The sequence below is a fragment of the Hypanus sabinus genome, chromosome 9 (assembly GCF_030144855.1).
Source record: "Hypanus sabinus isolate sHypSab1 chromosome 9, sHypSab1.hap1, whole genome shotgun sequence".
Classification (NCBI taxonomy): Eukaryota; Metazoa; Chordata; class Chondrichthyes; order Myliobatiformes; family Dasyatidae; genus Hypanus; species Hypanus sabinus.
In genome coordinates, this window is record NC_082714.1 from 76,721,562 (window position 1) to 76,739,426 (window position 17,865).

Below are 17,865 nucleotides of genomic sequence, written 5' to 3' on the forward strand. Positions count from 1 at the left end.
GAAAAATGTTTTCAGGCTGTAGGATAAGAGCGGGGGGTGGGACTAATTGGAGAGCACGATCTGAGGTTTAATTTACATTTTAAGTACTTAGGATGTGCTTCCTGTGGGCCAATCTCATCAGGGGAAAACTGTAATTCTATCAGAGATATTTGGATTATGGATTAAACCCAAATCATTATTCCAAGTTGGCTGACTCAGTGTTAAATTGAAAAGAATAATTGACACAAAATGAGACTGAATCTATTTAAATTGTATAATGCTGTTGTTCGTGAAGGATTTCCTACGTCATGGTGCTCTGTTGTGGCTCACTTGTCGTTCACAAGTCATTATTAAAGCACTGATGGGCCCTAGAATGTAATTGAAGTGACCTCTGCACAATTCTGTTTCTAGTGTGACAGTTCATCCATGCTGTGTGTCATTTTCCCAGTCCAGGTGAAGAGTCTCGACCCAAAGCATCCATTGGGACATCCATCTCTATAGATGCTGCCTGACTCATTGAGATCCTCCAGCATCTTGGTGTGTTGCTTTGGCTAAGTTGTCTCCTTGGAGCCAGGAACTGGACCCAGTGAATAGTTCTGCTCTTTTCATGGAGGAAGAATCAAGGGGGGCGGTGCAGGTGGGAACTGAAGTGAAGAGGCAGCAGATGGGGAAGTTGGGACAAAAGTAGAGACAGCTTGTAGGGATTTGTGAGGAAGGATAGGCAGATGTTGGAGCAGAGATGTGCTCAGCCTGATGGTTTGAGATGTGTCTATTTTAATTCAAGGAGTATCATAAACAAGGAAGATAAACTTAGAGCATGGATCGATACATGGAACTGTGACATTGTGTCCATTACGGAGATTTCGAAGTCTCAGGGGCAGGAATGGTTGCTGAGTGTGCCAGGCTTTAGATGTTTCAGAAAGAACAGAGAGGGAGGCAAAAGAGTTGGAGACGTGGGATTGCTCATTAGGGATAGTGTCATGGCTGCAGAAAAGAAATTGGAGGGATGGTCTACTGAGACAGTGTGGGTGGAAGTCAGAAACAGAAAAGGGACAATAATTCTACTAGGTGTTTTTTTTGTAGACCCCCCCTCCCCGGGCCCCGATAGTAACAGAAGTGTCAAGGAGCAGATAGGGAGGCAGATTCTGGAACAGTGCAATAATAATAGGGTCATTGTGATGGGTGATTTTAACTTTTCTAATATTGATTGGCATCTCCTTAGCACAAGGAGTTTAGATGGGATGGAGTTTGTTAGGTGTGTTCAGGAAGGTTTCCTGATGCAACATGTAGATAAAACAATTAGAGGAGATGCATACTTAATTTGGTATTAGGAAATAGACCTGGTCAGGTGTCAGACCTTTCAGTGGGAGAGCATTCTGGAGGTAGTAATCACAACTCCATCTCCTTCACCATACCACTGGAGAGGGATAGGAGCAGACAATTTGGGAAAACATTTAATTGGGGTAGGAGGATATATAATGCTATTAGGTAGGAACTTGGGAGCAGATGTTCTCAGGGAAATGCATGGCAGAAATGTGGCAAATGTTCAAGGAACATTTGCATGAAGTTCTGCATAGGTATGTTCCATTGAGGCAGGGAAAGGATGGTAGAGTTAAAGAACCATGGTGTACAAAAGATGCAGAAAATCTAGTTAAGAAGAGAAGAAAAATTTACGAAAGGTTCAAGAAACTAGGTACTGTTAGAGCTCTAGACAATTACAAGGTTGCCAGGAAGGAGCTTAAGAATGGAATTAGGAGAGCTGGAAGGGGTCATGAGAAAGCCTTGGTGAGCAGGATTAAGGAAAACCCCAAGGCATTCTATAAGAATGGGAAGAGCAAGAGGATGAGCCACGTGAGAATAGGACCAATCACGTGCAATAGTGGAAATGTGTGCATGGAGTCGGAGGAGGAGGCGGAAGTTCTTAATGAATACTTTGTTTCGATATTCACTAGGGAAAAAGACCTTGGCAATTGTGGGGATGACTTACAGTGGACTGAAACACTTGAGCATATAGTCATTAAGAAAGTGGATGTGCTGGAGCTTTTGAAAAGCATTAAGACAGATAAGTCACCAGGTCCAGATGAGATGTGCTCCAAGCTACTGTGGGAAACAAGGGAAGAGATGGCTGAGCCTCTTGTGATGATCTTTGCATCATCTGTAAGGACTGGAGAAGTACCGGAGGACTGGAGGAGTGCAAATGTTCCCTTGTCTAAGAAAGGGAGTAGAGATAACCCAGGAAATTTTAGACTAGTGGGTCTGGCTTAAGTGGTGAGCACATTGTTGGAGAAGATCCTGAGAGGCAGGATTGATAAGCATTTGGAGAGACATAATCTGATTAGGGTTAGTCAACAAGGCTTTGTCAAAGGCAGGTCGTGCCTTATGAGCCTGATTGAATTCTTTGAAGATGTAACAGAATACATCGATGAAGGTAGAGCAGTGGATGTATATGGATCTCAGTAAGGCATTTGATAAGGTTCCCCATGCAAGGCTCCTTCAGAAAGCAAGGATGCATGGGATCCAAGGACATCCAGAATTGGCCTGCCCACAAAAGGCAAAGAAGGGTGGTTGTAGATTCATATTCTGCATAGAGGTCGGTGACTCGTGGTGTTCCACAGAGATCTGTTCTGGGACCCCCTCCTCTTTGTGATTTTTTATAAATGATCTGGATGAAGAAGTCGAGGCATAGAGTTTAAGAGTTGTGAGGTAATGATGCAGCTCTATAAAACTGGTTAGGCCACACTTGGAGTACTGTGTTCAGTTCCAGTTGACTCACTATAGGAAGGATGTGGAAGAGTTGGAAAGGGTACAGAGGAGATTTACCAGGATGCTGCCTGGTTTAGAGAGTATGCATTATGATCAGAGATTAAGGGAGCTAGGGCTTTACTCTTTGGAGAGAAGGAGGATGAGAGAAGACATGATAGAGGTGTACAAGATATTAAGAGGAACAGACAGAGTGGACAGCCAGTGCCTCTTCCCCAGGGCACCACTGCTCAATACAAGAGGACATGGCTTTAAGGTAAGGGGTGGAAAGTTCAAGGGGGATATTAGAGGAAGGTTTTTTACTCAGTGGTTGGTGTGTGGAATGCACTGCCTGAGTCAGCAGTGGAGGCAGATACACTAGTGAAATTTAAGAGACTACTAGACAGGTATATAGAGGAATTTAAGGTGAGGGGTTATATGGGAGGCAGAGTTTAAGGGTCAGTATAACATTGTGGGCCAAAGGGTATATTCTGTGCTGTACTATTCTATGTTCTTTAAGAAGTAGAAGGGTAGGTTAGTAAGTTTGCTGGTGACACAAAGGTTGGGGGTGTTGTGGATAGTGTGGAGGGCTGTCAGAGGTTAAAGCATGGCATCGATAGGATGCAGAACTGGGCTGAGAAGTGGCAGATGGACTTCAACCCAGATAAGTACGAAGTGGTTTATTTTGGTAGATCCAATTTGAAGACAGAATGTAATATAAATGTTAAGACTCTTGACAGTGTGGAGGCTCTGAGAGATCTTGGGGTCTGTGTCAATAGGACACTCAAAGTTGCTGCCCAGTTTGACAGTGTTGTTACGAAGGTGTATGATGTTTTGGCCTCCATCAACCGTGGGATTGAGTTCAAGAGCCGTGAGGTAATGTTATAACTGTATAAGACCTTGGTTAGATCTCACTTGGAGTACTGTGTTCAGTTCTGGTCACATCACTACAGGAGGGATGTGGATACTATAGAGAGAGTGTAGAGGAGATTTACAAGGATGTTGCCTGGATTGGAGGGTGTACCTTATGAGAATAGGTTGAGTGAACTTGGCCTTTTCTCCTTGGAGCAACAAAGGATGAGAGGTGACCTGATCGAGGTGTATAAGATGAGGGGATATCTTGTGGATAGCTAGAGGCTTTTTCCCAGGGCTGAAATGGGTAACACAAGGGGGTATAGTTTTAAGGTGCTTAGAAACAGGTAAGTTTTTCCACACAGAGAGTGGTGGTTGCATGGAATGCACTGCTGGCAGTGGTGCTGGAAGCGGATACAATGGGGTCTTTTAAGAGCCTCTTTGATAAGTAAATGGAGCTTAGTAAAATAGAGGGCTGTGTGCTGGGGAAATTCTAGGCAGTCTAGAGTAGGTTACATGGTCAGCGCAATATTGTGGGCCAAAGGGTCTGTAATGTGCTGTAAATTTATATGTTGTAAATTCAGCTATGTTGTGAAACCTTCTAAGTCACCAGCTCTGTAGCAAGGCATGGCCATAAAAGTGAAGTCAGCCAGCCACCTCCAGAACTCCAATGCTATGTGCACCCTTGTTTGTCTCTCTTCTATTAATTGGGGGGGGGGAAAGCTGCAACTACATCACGGGCACTAACCTCCCCATCATTGAGGATGTCTTCAAAAGGCAATGCCTCAAAGGTAACATCCATCATTAAGAACCCCCATCACCCAGGACATGCCCTCTTCTCATTACTTTCATCAGAGAGGAGGTACAGGAGCCTGAAGACACACAAAGTTTTAGGAACAGCTTCTTCCTCTCTGCCACCAAATTTCTGAACAAATAATGACCCCATGGACACCACCTCATTATTTGGATCAGTTGATCACCGAGCTTGGCAAACTGTAGACGTTTTGGTTCTAATTGAGAAGCTACCATCAGTGCGAAGTTGAGGGCAATCAACCAAACTTCCAAACAGCCAATCCGAGCTACCAATATTCCATAATATTTCAAACTACCTGAGTATTCTTGTACTAATTTAATTTTCTATGCATATTTATTATAATTTATGTATATTTTGTATTGAAAACAGTAAATTTCATGACATGTCAGTGATATCAAACCTGTCTCTGATTCTGGAGTGTGCAGATGGTTTTCACTGCTCTTCTGTTCTCAGGAGCTGGGGATGATGGATCCACTGGAGAAGGAAGAACTCCAGGCTGCTGTTCATGTAGCCAATGAAAATGCCAGTATACATCTGCACAGTGAGTAGGAAAGCTTCAAGACTTACAAAGCCACAGTTCACCCGACATGCTTTCCTTGTTGTCACATGATGTCAGAGTCATAGAGTCATGTTGGGGGTACCAGGGAGAACATGCAATCTCCACACTGCCGCACTGGAGTCAAACTGGATCTCTGCAGTAGTTCTCCTATGCTGTTCTGTTGACCAAGATGTCACTTGTGGTTCACTGAGCAACACTCCACCTTCTGCTTCAGACAGCCAATGTGTCACAGACCCACTGGGGAAAGTGCTCCATTAACAGATGCGAGACGTAAATCTGCTCCAGTTTTCCCTCTTGGGAAGCAGGTGTAGGAGCCTGTCCACAGAGGATGTTCTCCCCCTTGTCTGGAGTTAAAGTTGCCCCCCAGCTAGCTCATCACAGACTGCTCATTTTGAACTTAGAACATGTAACTTTTTCCACAGAAACTAAGCAATTGGTTTCCCTGCTTTAGCAAAGGGATGGGGGAATACAAAAAAAGTATCTAGGAATGAGATATATTAGAAAAGTAGTAAACAAAATGTACTGCAGAAACAAGGCAGTTAGAAAATGGGGTAAAGAAAGTTAACTAAAGATTTTATTTAAATGGTTGCAACATACACAGGTAGATGAGGTGATGATGTAGATTGAAATAAATGGGTATGATCTACTTGTTATTACTGAAGGCCCCTTGTAATTTAGAGTAACACATAGTGTATAATTTAGATCTGAGTTCTGAAGAAAAATTGAATAGGCTAAGGCTGTTTACTTTGGAACAAAGTATTTCTCAGATAAGTTCCTCAGTAAATCTCCTCTGCAGTGACCAGGTCTATACACAGTACTGTAGCTATCAGTCTAAAAAGAGTTGCGATACCATTGGAGCATGCCCTCTCCATTATAAGCTTAGGCTAATTAAAGAAAGTGTCTCTTATTTACCTGTTACCTCTGGGATAGATGTACCAAGGTGGCTCTGTTCTTCACCACGTTGTAAGGTGTATTTGCGTATTAGCTGTGCAGTAATTTGCCTACACTTGCAGGAAAGTAGTTGCTCGGTAAGCACTCATCTGATCCTCTGGCTGTACTCCCATAGACGGGGAACGTTGAGAAATAACATCATTGCAATTTGCTGCCTGCTTCTCATAACAGCTGGAGATGTATTTCACCTGGGTCTGATGATTTATCCACTTTCAAAGATGTTAAACCCTTAATACTTCTCAGTATGTTTAACCAATCCATTGTTTCACACTCCTAGTGAATCCTAGTAATTGAACCTGTCACTACAGAGTAATTTGTACTATATTAAAGACAAATGGTTTGTCCTGCATAAACCAACCCTCCTTTGGCTTTGATCATTCAATACTTGCCATGTCCTGTTCTGATTCACTGCTTAACCATCTGTGCTCAGTCATGCAGTCCGTGGCAAGTATCAATGCAGCTGTGCGCAAGGGGATCCCCCATGAGACGGTGAAGGAACTGATGAACTCCAGTGCCAAACTGCCAGATGTCTACCCATTTGCAGCAGGACTGTACCAGAGAGAGCTGTCTGCTCTCCAGCGACAGAAACCACAGGTGAGTGATCTAACAACAATAATCACTGGTCCCTGTCCTTTGCCTCTGAACCATCCATATGACTATCGTACATAGGAGCAGAATTAGGCCATTTGACCCATCAAGTCTACTGTGCCTTTCCATCTCAACCCCATTCTCCTGCTTTCTCGCCGTAACCGCTAACACTCTTACTAATCAAGAACCAATCAACCTCCGCTTTAATATGTCCAATGATTTGGCCTCCACTGCTCCTGTGGCAATATACTCCAGTGATTCACCACCCTCTGTACTAAATGCCTCCTTACCTCTGTTCTAAAAGGATATCCTTGTAATCTGAGGCTGCTCCCTCTGGTGCTGGGCTCCCCCACATCCTCTCCATGTCCACTTTTTCTTGTCCACTTACTTTCTTGGAGTCAGTAGATAAGCCGTCTATTTCCGACACCTCCCTCCCCTTTCTTGATCTTTCTGTCTCCATGTCAGGAGACTGCTTATCTACTGATATCTACTATAAGCCTACAGACTCTCACAGCTACCTGGACTATTCCTCTTCCCACCCTGTCTTTTGCAAAAATGCTATCCCCTTCTCACAATTCCTCCGTCTCTGCTGCATCTGCTCTCAGAATGAGGCTTTTCATTCCAGGACGAAGGAGATGTCTTCCTTTTTTAAACAAAGGGGGTCCCCTTCCTCCACCATCAACTCTGCTCTCAAACGCACCTCTCCCATTTCCCGCACATCCGCCCGCCACCCCACTCGGGATAGGGTTCCCCTTGTCCTCACCTACCACCCCACCAGCCTCCAGGTCCAATGTATAATTCTCCGTAACTTCTGCCACCTCCAACGGAATCCCACTACCAAGCACATCTTCCCCCCCGCTTTCTGCAGGGATCGCTACCTACGCGACTCCCTTGTCCACTCATTCCCCCCCCCCCCCCCCCCCATCCCTTCCTACCGATCTCCCTCCTGGCACTTATCCTTGTAAGTGGAACAAGTGCTACACCTGCCCTCACACTTCTTCCCTCACCACCATTCAGGGCCCCAGATAGGCCTTACAGGTGAGGCAACACTTCACCTGTGAGTCGACTGGTGTGGTATACTGCGTCCGGTGCTCCCGGTGTGGCCTTTTATATATTGGTGAGACCCGACGCAGACTGAGAGACCATTTCGCTGAACACCTACGCTCGGTCTGCCAGAGAAAGCAGGACCTCCCAGTGGGCACACATTTTAATTCCTCGTCCCATTCCCATTCTGATATGTCTATCCATGGCCTCCTCTACTGTCAAAATGAATCCAAACTCAGGTTGGAGGAACAACACCTTATATACCGACTGGGTAGCCTCCAACCTGATGGCATGAACACTGACTTCTCTAACTTCTGTTAATGCCCCTCCTCCGCTTCTTACCCTATCCCTGACACATTTAGTTGTTTGTTTTTTCTCTCTCTCTGCCCATCACTCTGCCTGTTCTCCATCTCCCTTTGGTGCTTCCCCCACCTTTCTCCCGAGGCCTCCCGTCTCATGATCCTTTCCCTTCTCCAGCTCTGTATCACTTTCACCAATCACCTTTCCAGCTCTTAGCTTCATCCCACCCCCTCCGGTCTTTTCCTATCATTTTGCATTTCCCCTCCCCCCCCCCCCCCCCCCGCTACTTTCAAATCTCTTACTATTTTTCCTTTCAGTTAGTCCTGACGAAGGGTCTCGGCCCGAAACATTGATAGTGCTTCTCCTTATAGATGCTGCCTGGCCTGCTGTGTTCCACCAGCATTTTGTGTGTGCCCCTTTATTCCTACTCGCTGCCTCCTGCCTGTCAGCCATTCCTCAATCCATGCCAGTAACTTTCCTGTAATATCATAGGGTTTTATCTTGTAAAATAGCCTTGTGTGGCACCTTATCAAATGCCTTCTGAAAATCCAAGTAAATGACATTCACTGCCTCTCCTTTGTTCACCCTGCTTGTTACTTCCTCAAAGAACTCTTAACAGATTTGTCAGGCCAGATTTCCTGTCACAGAAACCATGCTGACTTTGACTTATTTTGTCATTAGTCTCCAAGTACCCAAACCTTATCCGTAATAATAGACTCCAACACTTTTCTAGCCACTGAGGTCAGGCTAACTGGCCTGTAATTCCCTTTCTTTTGTCTTCCTCCCTTCTTAAAGAGAGGAGTGACATTTGCAATCTTCCAGTCCTCCAGGACCAAGTCAAAATCAAGTGATTCTTGAAAGATCATGACCAATGCATCTGTTACCTCCTCAGCAACTTCTCTCTGGGCTCTGGGATGTAGTCCAGCTGGTCCAGGTGACTTCTTTGCCTTAAGACCTTTGAGTCTCCCTTGCACTTCTTCCTTTGTAATAGCAATGTCAGTCACTTCTGCTCTCTGGCACACTGTTAATGTCTTCCAAAATGAAGACTGATGCAAAGTACTCATTAAGTTCATCTGCCATTTCTTTGTCCTCCATTACTACTTCACCAACATCGTTTTCCAGTGGTCCAACATCAACTCTCATCTCCTGTTTACTCTTTATATAACTGAGCAATCTTTTAGTATCCTGCTTTATATTATAGGCTAGTTTGCCCTCATCTTTTCCCTTATACAGTAGTTATTTCAGTTTTCTTTTTTGTTGGATTTTAAAAGCTTCCAATCATCCAACTTCCCCACTCACCTTTGCCATCTTACATGCCCTTTCCTTGGCTTTTATGCAGTCCTTAACTTTCCTTGTCAACCACAGTTGACTAGCCCTGCTGTGTGAGAACAACTTCTTGTGGGTTAGATGACATATCTATCCTGCGTCTTGTGAACTATTCACAGAAACTGCTGCCACCTCTGCTCTGCTATCATCCCCGTCAATATACTCCTCCTATTCACTTGGGTAAGCTTCTCTCTTTTGCCTCTAATTCCCTTTATTCCATTGTGATACTAATACATCTGACTTGAGCTTCTCCCTCTCAAATTCGATCATATTATGATCACTGCCTCCCAAGGGTTCCTTTGCGTAAAGCTCGTTACCAAGATCTGGGTTATTACACAACACCCAATCTAAGCTGACCTTTTCCCTAAGTAGGCTCTAGCACAAGCTACTCTAAAAAGCCATCTTGTAGGCATTCAACAAATTTCCTCTCTTGTGATTTGACACCATCCTGATTTTTCCAATCCAATTTCACCCTACAATTTGGAGGCTTAAATATGATTCCCATAATTTTTTTTTACCCTTGCAATTTCTTATCTCCACCTACAGAGATTCAACAATTTCTGACCCTATGTCACTTCCTTTGAAAGATGTAATTTCATCTCTTGCCAACAGAGCCACACCACAGCCTATGTCTTCCTGCTTGTCTTTCCAATACAAAGTATATCCTTCGATGTTAACCTCCGAACTATGAACTTCTTTCAGCTACGACTCAGTGATGCCCAAAACATCACACCAACCAATCTCTAAACACGCCACGAGTTCACCTCCTTATTCTGAATGCTATGTGCATTTAAATACAGCACCTTTGGTCCTGTATTCTTCGCCCTTTTGAATTTTGCCTCTGTGGTACAAGTTAACTCTTTGCTCTGTCTGCATTTGTACTCAATCATTGGCTTGTCCTCCTTTCATTCTTGTTAATCCATCATTTATTTGTAAATCTGCTGGCTCATCCTTGGCTCTGTCATACAGGTTCCCATCCCTGTGCCACATTAGTTTAAAGCACTCCCAACAGCGCTAGAAAACCTGCCTGCAAGAATATTGGGCCCCTCAGATTCAAGTACAACCCATCCCTTTTTTACAGGTCACACCCGCCCCAGAAGAGGTTCCAATTATCCACAAATAATCCACAAATAATTGCTGTGCAGGTTGTCTGTGTGGTTAAGAAGGCATACGGTGAATTGGCCTTCATTAACTGTGGGACTGAGTTCAAGTGTTACAGCTATATAGGACCCTGGTCAGACTGCACTGTGCTCAGTTCTGGTTGCCTCACTACATGAAGGATGTGGAAACCATAGAAAGGGTGCAGAGGAGATTTACAAGGATGTTGCCCGGATTGGGGAGCATACCTTATGAGAATAGGTTGAGTGAACTCGGCTTTTTTTCCTCGGAGCGACAGATGAGAGGTGACCTGATAGAGGTGTACAAGATGATGAGAGGCACTGATTGTGTGGATAGTCAGAGGCTTTTTCCCGGGGCTGGAATGGCTAACACGAGAGGGCACCGTTTTAAGGTGCTTGGAAATAGGTACAGAGGAGATGTCAGGGGTAAGTTTTTTTTTCGCAGAGTGGTAAGTGCATGGAATGGGCTGTTGGCAACGATGGTGGAGGTGGATACAATAGGGTCTTTTAAGAGATAGGTACATGGAGCTTAGAAAACTAGAGGGCTATGGGTAACCCGAGGTAATTTAAAAGCAAGTACAGGTTCAACACAGCATTGTGGGCCTAAGGGCCTGTATTGTGCTGTAGGGTTTTCTATGTTTCTAAATCTGAATCCCTGTCCCCGCTCCAATTCTTTAGCCACAAGTTGATCTGCACCTCATTCTATTCCTATCCTTACTGAGTGGCACAGGCAGCAATCCCAAGATTACTACCCTTGAGGTCATGCTTCACAGCTTCCTTCCTAATTCCCTGTATTCTGTTTTCAGAACCTCCTCCCTTTTTCTACCTATGTCGTTGGTACCAATATGTACCACGACTTTTGGCTGCTCACCTTCGCTTTTCAGGATATTGTGAGCAGGTCCAGAAAATCTCAAACCCTGGCACCTGGGAGGCAAACTACCATCTGTCTCTCTTTGCGTCCACAGAATCACCATTCTGTCCAGCTACAGGGTTGCTCTCCACTATCTGGCATTCTCCTTTCCTTCTCCTGACAGTCACCTATTTATCTGTCTCCTGTAGCCGTAGGGTAACTACCTCCCTGTAGCTCCTGTCTATTACTTCTTCAGTTTCCCGAACATGCTGAAGGTCATCGACCTGCAGCTCCAGATTAACACAATCTCTAAGAAGCTGCATCTCGATGCACCTGGCACAGATGTGGCCATCAGGATGATGATTTGGGTACATGGAGGTGCACGATGAAGTAGGCAAAGGGCAGAATAGTTTTCTAAAGGGGAAATCTTGCCTGAAAAAGCTGTTGGAATTCCTTGAGGAAATAACTGGCAGGATAGACAAAGGAGAGTCGGTGGATATTGTTTACTTGAATTTCCAGAAGGCCCATTGCATTATAGAAAAGATAGTAGCATGGATCAAAGATTGGCTGACTGGTAGGAAGCAGAGAGTGGGAATAAAGGGTCCCTATTCTAGGAAGTTGCTTGTATGTGCTACAGAGGTCAGTGTTGGGACCACTTACTTTCACATTATTAATATGTCAATGATTTGGATGAAGCAATTGATGATTTTGTGGCCAAGTTTGCAAATGATATGAAAAAGAGGTGGAGGGGCAGGTAGTTTTGAGAAAGCAGGGTGTTGCAGAAGAACTTGGACAAACTGGGAGAATGGGCAAAGAAGTGGCAGATGGAAATGTTACAAACTGTAACATTTTAAAAATGAACCAGCAGCAATAGATTACACATGGAGTCTGGTTTTGATATTAAAACCACTATCTTTATTAGTAACTACTTATCATATAGTAACTCAACCAAGATAAACAAAAGTTAAGTGTTATGTAAATATAGCTCCCAAACTATTGAGCTTGGGGAGCAAGGCTTAGAGTCTTGAGATGGTAAAGTAGGAAAGTTCAGTCATCCACAGAATAATTGATGGGAACGAGATACCTGTAATCCACCTTGTACTGGAGAGAGAAGGTAAGTATGAAGTACTCCACAGGTTCCACACTGGAAACGAGTTAACCTTGTAGACCTTGTCTGTTGTATCATTCCAAATCCACATACAAATTATCACTGAAAGTGACCTGTCACAGGAATATTGTCTTCAACTGGTTACCACACAACATACCCAGGCAAGGGTATGAGTGGTCCCACAGGATATCCCCAAAAAAAATCCACTCCTATGGATTATACGAAGCAACTGTCACACATTTGTTGTGCACCGTGTGCCGATGATCAACCCACCCTTGTGGGCATAGGAGAGTTCGTAGCCCCAGCTGTGACAAGCTGAAGCTACCGGCTTTTTCTCTCTCTCTGACACACACGCCTGTGAATGATGGCATAGACCCGCCTCACTCAGGCACTTAAAGCGACAGTCCACATTAAAGGAAACCTGTGGGGTCGTAACAGAATATTATTTAGGGAAGTGTATGGTCTTGCATTTTCGTACAAGGAGTAAAGGCATAGACTATTTTCTAAATGAGGAGGAACTTCAGAAATCCATGTGCAAAGGGACTTTGGAGTCCTTTTCTAGGATTCCCTAATGGTAACTTGCAGGTTGAGTTAGTAGTATGAAAGGCTAATGCAATGTTAGCATTCATTTTGAGAGGACAAGAATACAAAAGCAAGGATGTAACACTGAGGCTTTGAAAGGCACTGGTCAGAATGCACGGAGCGTTGTAAACAGTTTTGGCACTCTTTTATAAAAGACAGATGTGCTGGTATTGGAGGAGGTTAAGAATTATTCTGGGAATGAAAGAGCCAATGTATGAGGAGTGTTTGATAGCTCTGGGCCTGTACTCACTGAAGTTTGAGACTCACCGAGCATTGAAAGGCCTAGGTAGAGTGTCTGGAGAGGCTGTTTCCTGTAGTGGGTGAGTCTAGGACCAGAGGGCACAGCCTCAGAACAGAAGGACGTCTCTTTGGAACAGAGACGAGGTGGAATTTCTTTAACCTGAGGGTGGTAAATCTGTGGAATTTATTGCCACGGATGGCTGTGGAGGCCAAGTCGTTGGGTATATTCAAAGCAGAGCTTGATAGGTTCTTGGTTGGTCAGGGTGTCAAAAGTTACGGGGCAAAAGGGTAGGAGAATGGGGTTGTTGGGGCCACAATGGAATGGCAGAGCAGACACAATGGGCCAGATGTTCTAATTCTGCTCCTCCATTCCATCTTTCATATTTTAAAAAGTTTTAATTATTAGTTTTGGATGTATGTAACATTGACAAGTTTGTCACTTATTGTTATTCCCTTACACTGTACTGTATAGTTTGATAAAGGTGCACAGTTTTGCACCATTCTGTTGCTTGTCATTTTTATTGTATTTATCATGTACCCTCTTTACTTTGTAATCTTTGCACGTGAGGATTGTAATTGCACCATATTCTGCATGGATGTTGGTGACCAGTGGTATGCCTCAGGGATCTGTTCTGGGACCTCTTCTCTTCCAGATTTTTATAAATGATCTGGATGAGGAAGTGAAGAGATGGGTTAGTAACTTTGCTGATGACACAAAGGTTCGGGTGTTGTGGATAGTGTGGAGAGCTGTCATAGGTAACAGCTGGATATCAATAGAATCTAAAACCGGGCTAAGAGGTGGCATGTGGGGTTTCAACCCAGGTAAGTGTGAGGTGGTTCATTTTGGTAGGTCAAATATGATGGCAGAATATAGTATTAATGGTAAGACTCTTGGCTGTGTGGAGGATCAGGGTCCATAGGACACGCAAAGCTGCTGTGCAGGTTGACTGTGTGGTTAAGAGTGCATGCGGTTCTTTGGCCTTCATCAACCTTGGGATAGAGTTTAAGAGCCGAGAAGTAATGTTAAAACATTAAAATTTGGTTTCAGTTTTGCAGATTTTTTGACTTAAATAACTTTGTTCTCTCTAGTAATATCCCTCTTAACTATTTTTTTAAACCATCAATTCTGGATAAGGCCTTTTTAACATGGAAAACTAAGGCAATAAAAACTTTTTTAGATTTGTTTTTAGAGAATTGTTTAATGTCTTTCACAGCTAGTGGATAAATATCCACTAGTGATCAGCCATGATCTCAGAATGGTGGTGCAGACTCGAGGGGCCGAATGGTCTACTTCTGCACCTATTGTCTATAAATATGATATATCTAACGCACAATTTTTTAGATATTTACAAGTTAGGATTTTTTTTACGTGATTTGCTCATTTACCAAATATGATAGATGCTATTTTTCAGCTTAAACCATTTCAAAAAGGATTGATAGCCATTATATATAAACGGCTAATGAATTTATGAATGATGTCTAATGATAAGGTTAAACGCGCTTGGGAATTGGAACTTCAGGAGTCACTTTCAGATGATCAGTGGAATAAAATTTATCATTTAGTTAACAATTCATCTATCTGCGCCCATCACTCCTTGATTTGGTTCAAGGTAGTGCACAGAGCGCATATGTCAAAAGATAAACTAGTGCATATTTTTTCTAATATAAATCCCACCTGTGATAGATGTAATGCTGAGGTGGCTACCTTAACTCATATGTTTTGGTCTTGTATATAGTTAAATAATTTTTGAAGAGATTTTTAGAACGTTATCAAAGGTCATATGTTTGGACCTACAATGTAATTCACTTATGGCAATCTTTGGGATCACTCCAAAGGAAGCAGGAAATGTTCTTGCTTCCACTCAACGTATGATAGCTTTTTCAACTTTATTGGCTAGGAGAGATATTCCATTGTATTGGAAGGATCCCAATCCACCTACTGTTTGTTTTGGCTCTCCTTCATTATGTCGTGTTTAAGCTTGGAGAAAATTAAAGTCGGACGTTTGATACATCTTTTAAATTTGAGCAAACCTGACGACCTTTCATTCAATATTTTCATATGAGGTGATTTTTTTTTTTCTTCTCCATGAAGTTTCAGAAGGACCAGAAGGACTTTTCCCTTTTTATTTTGTAATTATATCCTCAAAATAGACTGCCCAGTCTTTTTTTGTTTTAGGTTAGTTTAGTGGGTATTTTTTTCTTCTCAATAATAGAAATTTCGAGTATTTTTTAAGAATTGTTAAGAGGTGTTGTGGTTCCTTTTTTATACTAGCTCAATATTATACTATACATGAATATACAGTGTATATTCCTTTTTTGTTTCTACTTTTATTGAAATATGTATTTGATATAACCTCTGATTTGTATTTGTCTATATTTTTTTAATCAATAAAAAAGATTGTAAATGGTAATGTTGCAGCTATATAGAAAGAACCCTGGTCAGACCCCACTTGGAGTACTGTGCTCAGTTCTGGTCGCCTCACTGCAGGAAGGATGTAGAAGCCATAGAAAGGGTGCAGAGGAGATTTACAAGGATGTTGCCTGGATTGGGGAGCATGCCTTATGAGAATAGGTTGAGTGAACTTGGCCTTTTCTCCTTAGAGGATGAGGTGTACAAGATGATGGGGGGCATTGATCATGTGGATAGTCAGAGGCTTTTTCCCAGGGCTAAAATGCCTAACATGAGAGGGCACCATTTTAAGATGCTTGGAAGTAGGTACAGGAGGATGTCATGGTTAAGATTTTTACGCGGAGAGTAGTGAGTGCCAGCCACTGTGGTGGAGGTGGATACAATAGGGTCTTTTAAGAGGCTCTTAGATAGGTACATGGAGCTTAGAAAAATAGAGGGCTATAGGTAACCCTAGGTAATTTCTAAAGTAAGTTCATGTTCAAGTACAAGTTGGATAAGTCGCCAGGACCGGATGCGATGAACCCCAGGCTACTGTGGGAGGCGAGGAGAAGATTGCTGAGCCTCTGGCGATGATCTTTGCATCATCATTGGAATGCGAGAGGTTCTGGAGGGTTGCGGATGTTGTTCCTTTGTTCAAGAAAGGGAATAGAGATAGCTCAGGAAATTATAGACCAGTGAATCTTACCTCAGTGGTTGGTAAGTTGATGGAGAAGATCCTGCGAGGCAGGATTATGAACATTTGGAGAGGTATAATATGATTAGGAATAGTCAGTATGGCTTTGTCAAGGGTAGGTTGTGCCTTACGAGCCTAATTGAATTTTTTTTGAGGATGTGACTAAGCACATTGAAGGAAGAGCTGTAGATGTAGTGTATATGGATTTCAGCAAGGCATTTGATAGGGTACCCATGCAAGGCTTATTGAGAAAGTAAGGAGGCATGAGATCCAAAGGGACCTTGCTTTGTGGATCCAGAACTGGCTTGCCCACAGAAGGCAAAGAGTGGTTGTAGATGGGTCATATTCTTCATGGAGGTCGGTGACCAGTGGTGTGCCTCAGGGATCTGTTCTGGGATCCTTACTCTTCGTAATTTTTATTAATGACCTGAATGAGGAAGTGGAGGGATGGGTTAATAAGTTTGCTGATGACAAAGGTTGAGGGTGTTGTGGATAGTGTGGCGGGCTGTCAGAGGTTCTAGTGGGACATTGATAGGATGCAAAACTAGGCTGGGAAGTGTCGGATGGAGTTCAACCCAGATAAGTGTGAGGTGGTTCATTTTGGTAGGTCAAATATAATGGCAGAATATAGTATTAATGATAAGACTCTTGGCAATGTGAAGGGAGGGATCTTGGGGTCCGAGGCCATAGGACACTCAAAGCAGCTTCGCAAGTTGACTCTGTGGTTAAGAAGGCCTACGGTGTATTGGCCTTCATTAATCGTGGAATTGAATTTAGGAGCTGAGAGACAACGTTGCAGCTACATAAGACCCTGGTCAGACCCCACTTAGAGTACTGTGCTCAGTTCTGGTCGCCTTACAACGGGAAGGATGTGGAAACCATAGAAAGGGTGCAGAGGAGATTTACAAGGATGTTGCCTGGATTGGGGAGTGAACTTGGCCTTTTCTCCTTGGAGTGACGGAGAATGAGAGGTGACCTGGTAGAGGTGTACAAGATGATGAGAGGCAATGATCATGTGGATAGTCAAAGGCTTTTTCCCAGGACTGAAATGGTTGCCACAAGAGGACACAGGTTTAAAGTGCTGGGGAGTAGGTACAGGGGAGATGTCAGGGGTAAGTTTTTTTACTCAGAGAGTGGTGAGTGCATGGAATGGGCTGCCAGCAACGGTGATGGAGGCGAATACGATAGGGTCTTTTAAGAGACTTTTGGATATATATATATATATATATATATATATATATATATGGAGTTTAGAAAAATAGAGGGCTATAGGTAAGCCTAGTAATTTCTAAGGTAGGGACATGTTCGGCACAACATTGTGGGCCGAAGGGCTTGTTTTGTGCTGTAGGTTTTCTGTGTTTCTATATTTGGCACAGTATTATGGGCCGAAGGGCCTGTATTGTGTTCTAGGTTTTCTTTTTTTAAAATTTTTTTTTATATTAGTTTTTCAAAACATTTTACAAATTAAAAACCCCAAATCCCAATGAGGAACATTAAAACAGTGCAAAATTAAGCATAGAATAACAATATGTTACAAAGGAAGAGAATTTAGCAAAAAAAAGCACCTAAATTAAAGACAAGTAAGCTTAGTGTCCTCCCCAAGCCCCACAACACAAGAAAAAACAACAGCAACTCCAGACCAACCACAACACAATATAGAGAGTATAAGTCAGGACAGCCAAGCTCCCAGACTGTGAATACACTCAGCAACAGAGGATAATAATGCCTTCTA

At 43.1% G+C, this 17,865-nt stretch overlaps 1 protein-coding gene across 1 annotated transcript in view; it reads left to right on the plus strand.

The window, feature by feature from the left end:
- The window catches only part of iqgap3 (IQ motif containing GTPase activating protein 3), a 227,309-nt gene that overhangs the window by 59,682 nt on the left and 149,762 nt on the right, over nucleotides 1–17,865 (plus strand). Inside the window, exons 11-12 of the mRNA XM_059979942.1 lie at nucleotides 4,838–4,925; nucleotides 6,325–6,488. Of these exons, the coding sequence (XP_059835925.1) occupies nucleotides 4,838–4,925; nucleotides 6,325–6,488 (252 nt within the window). The remainder of the gene's footprint in view (nucleotides 1–4,837; nucleotides 4,926–6,324; nucleotides 6,489–17,865) is intronic.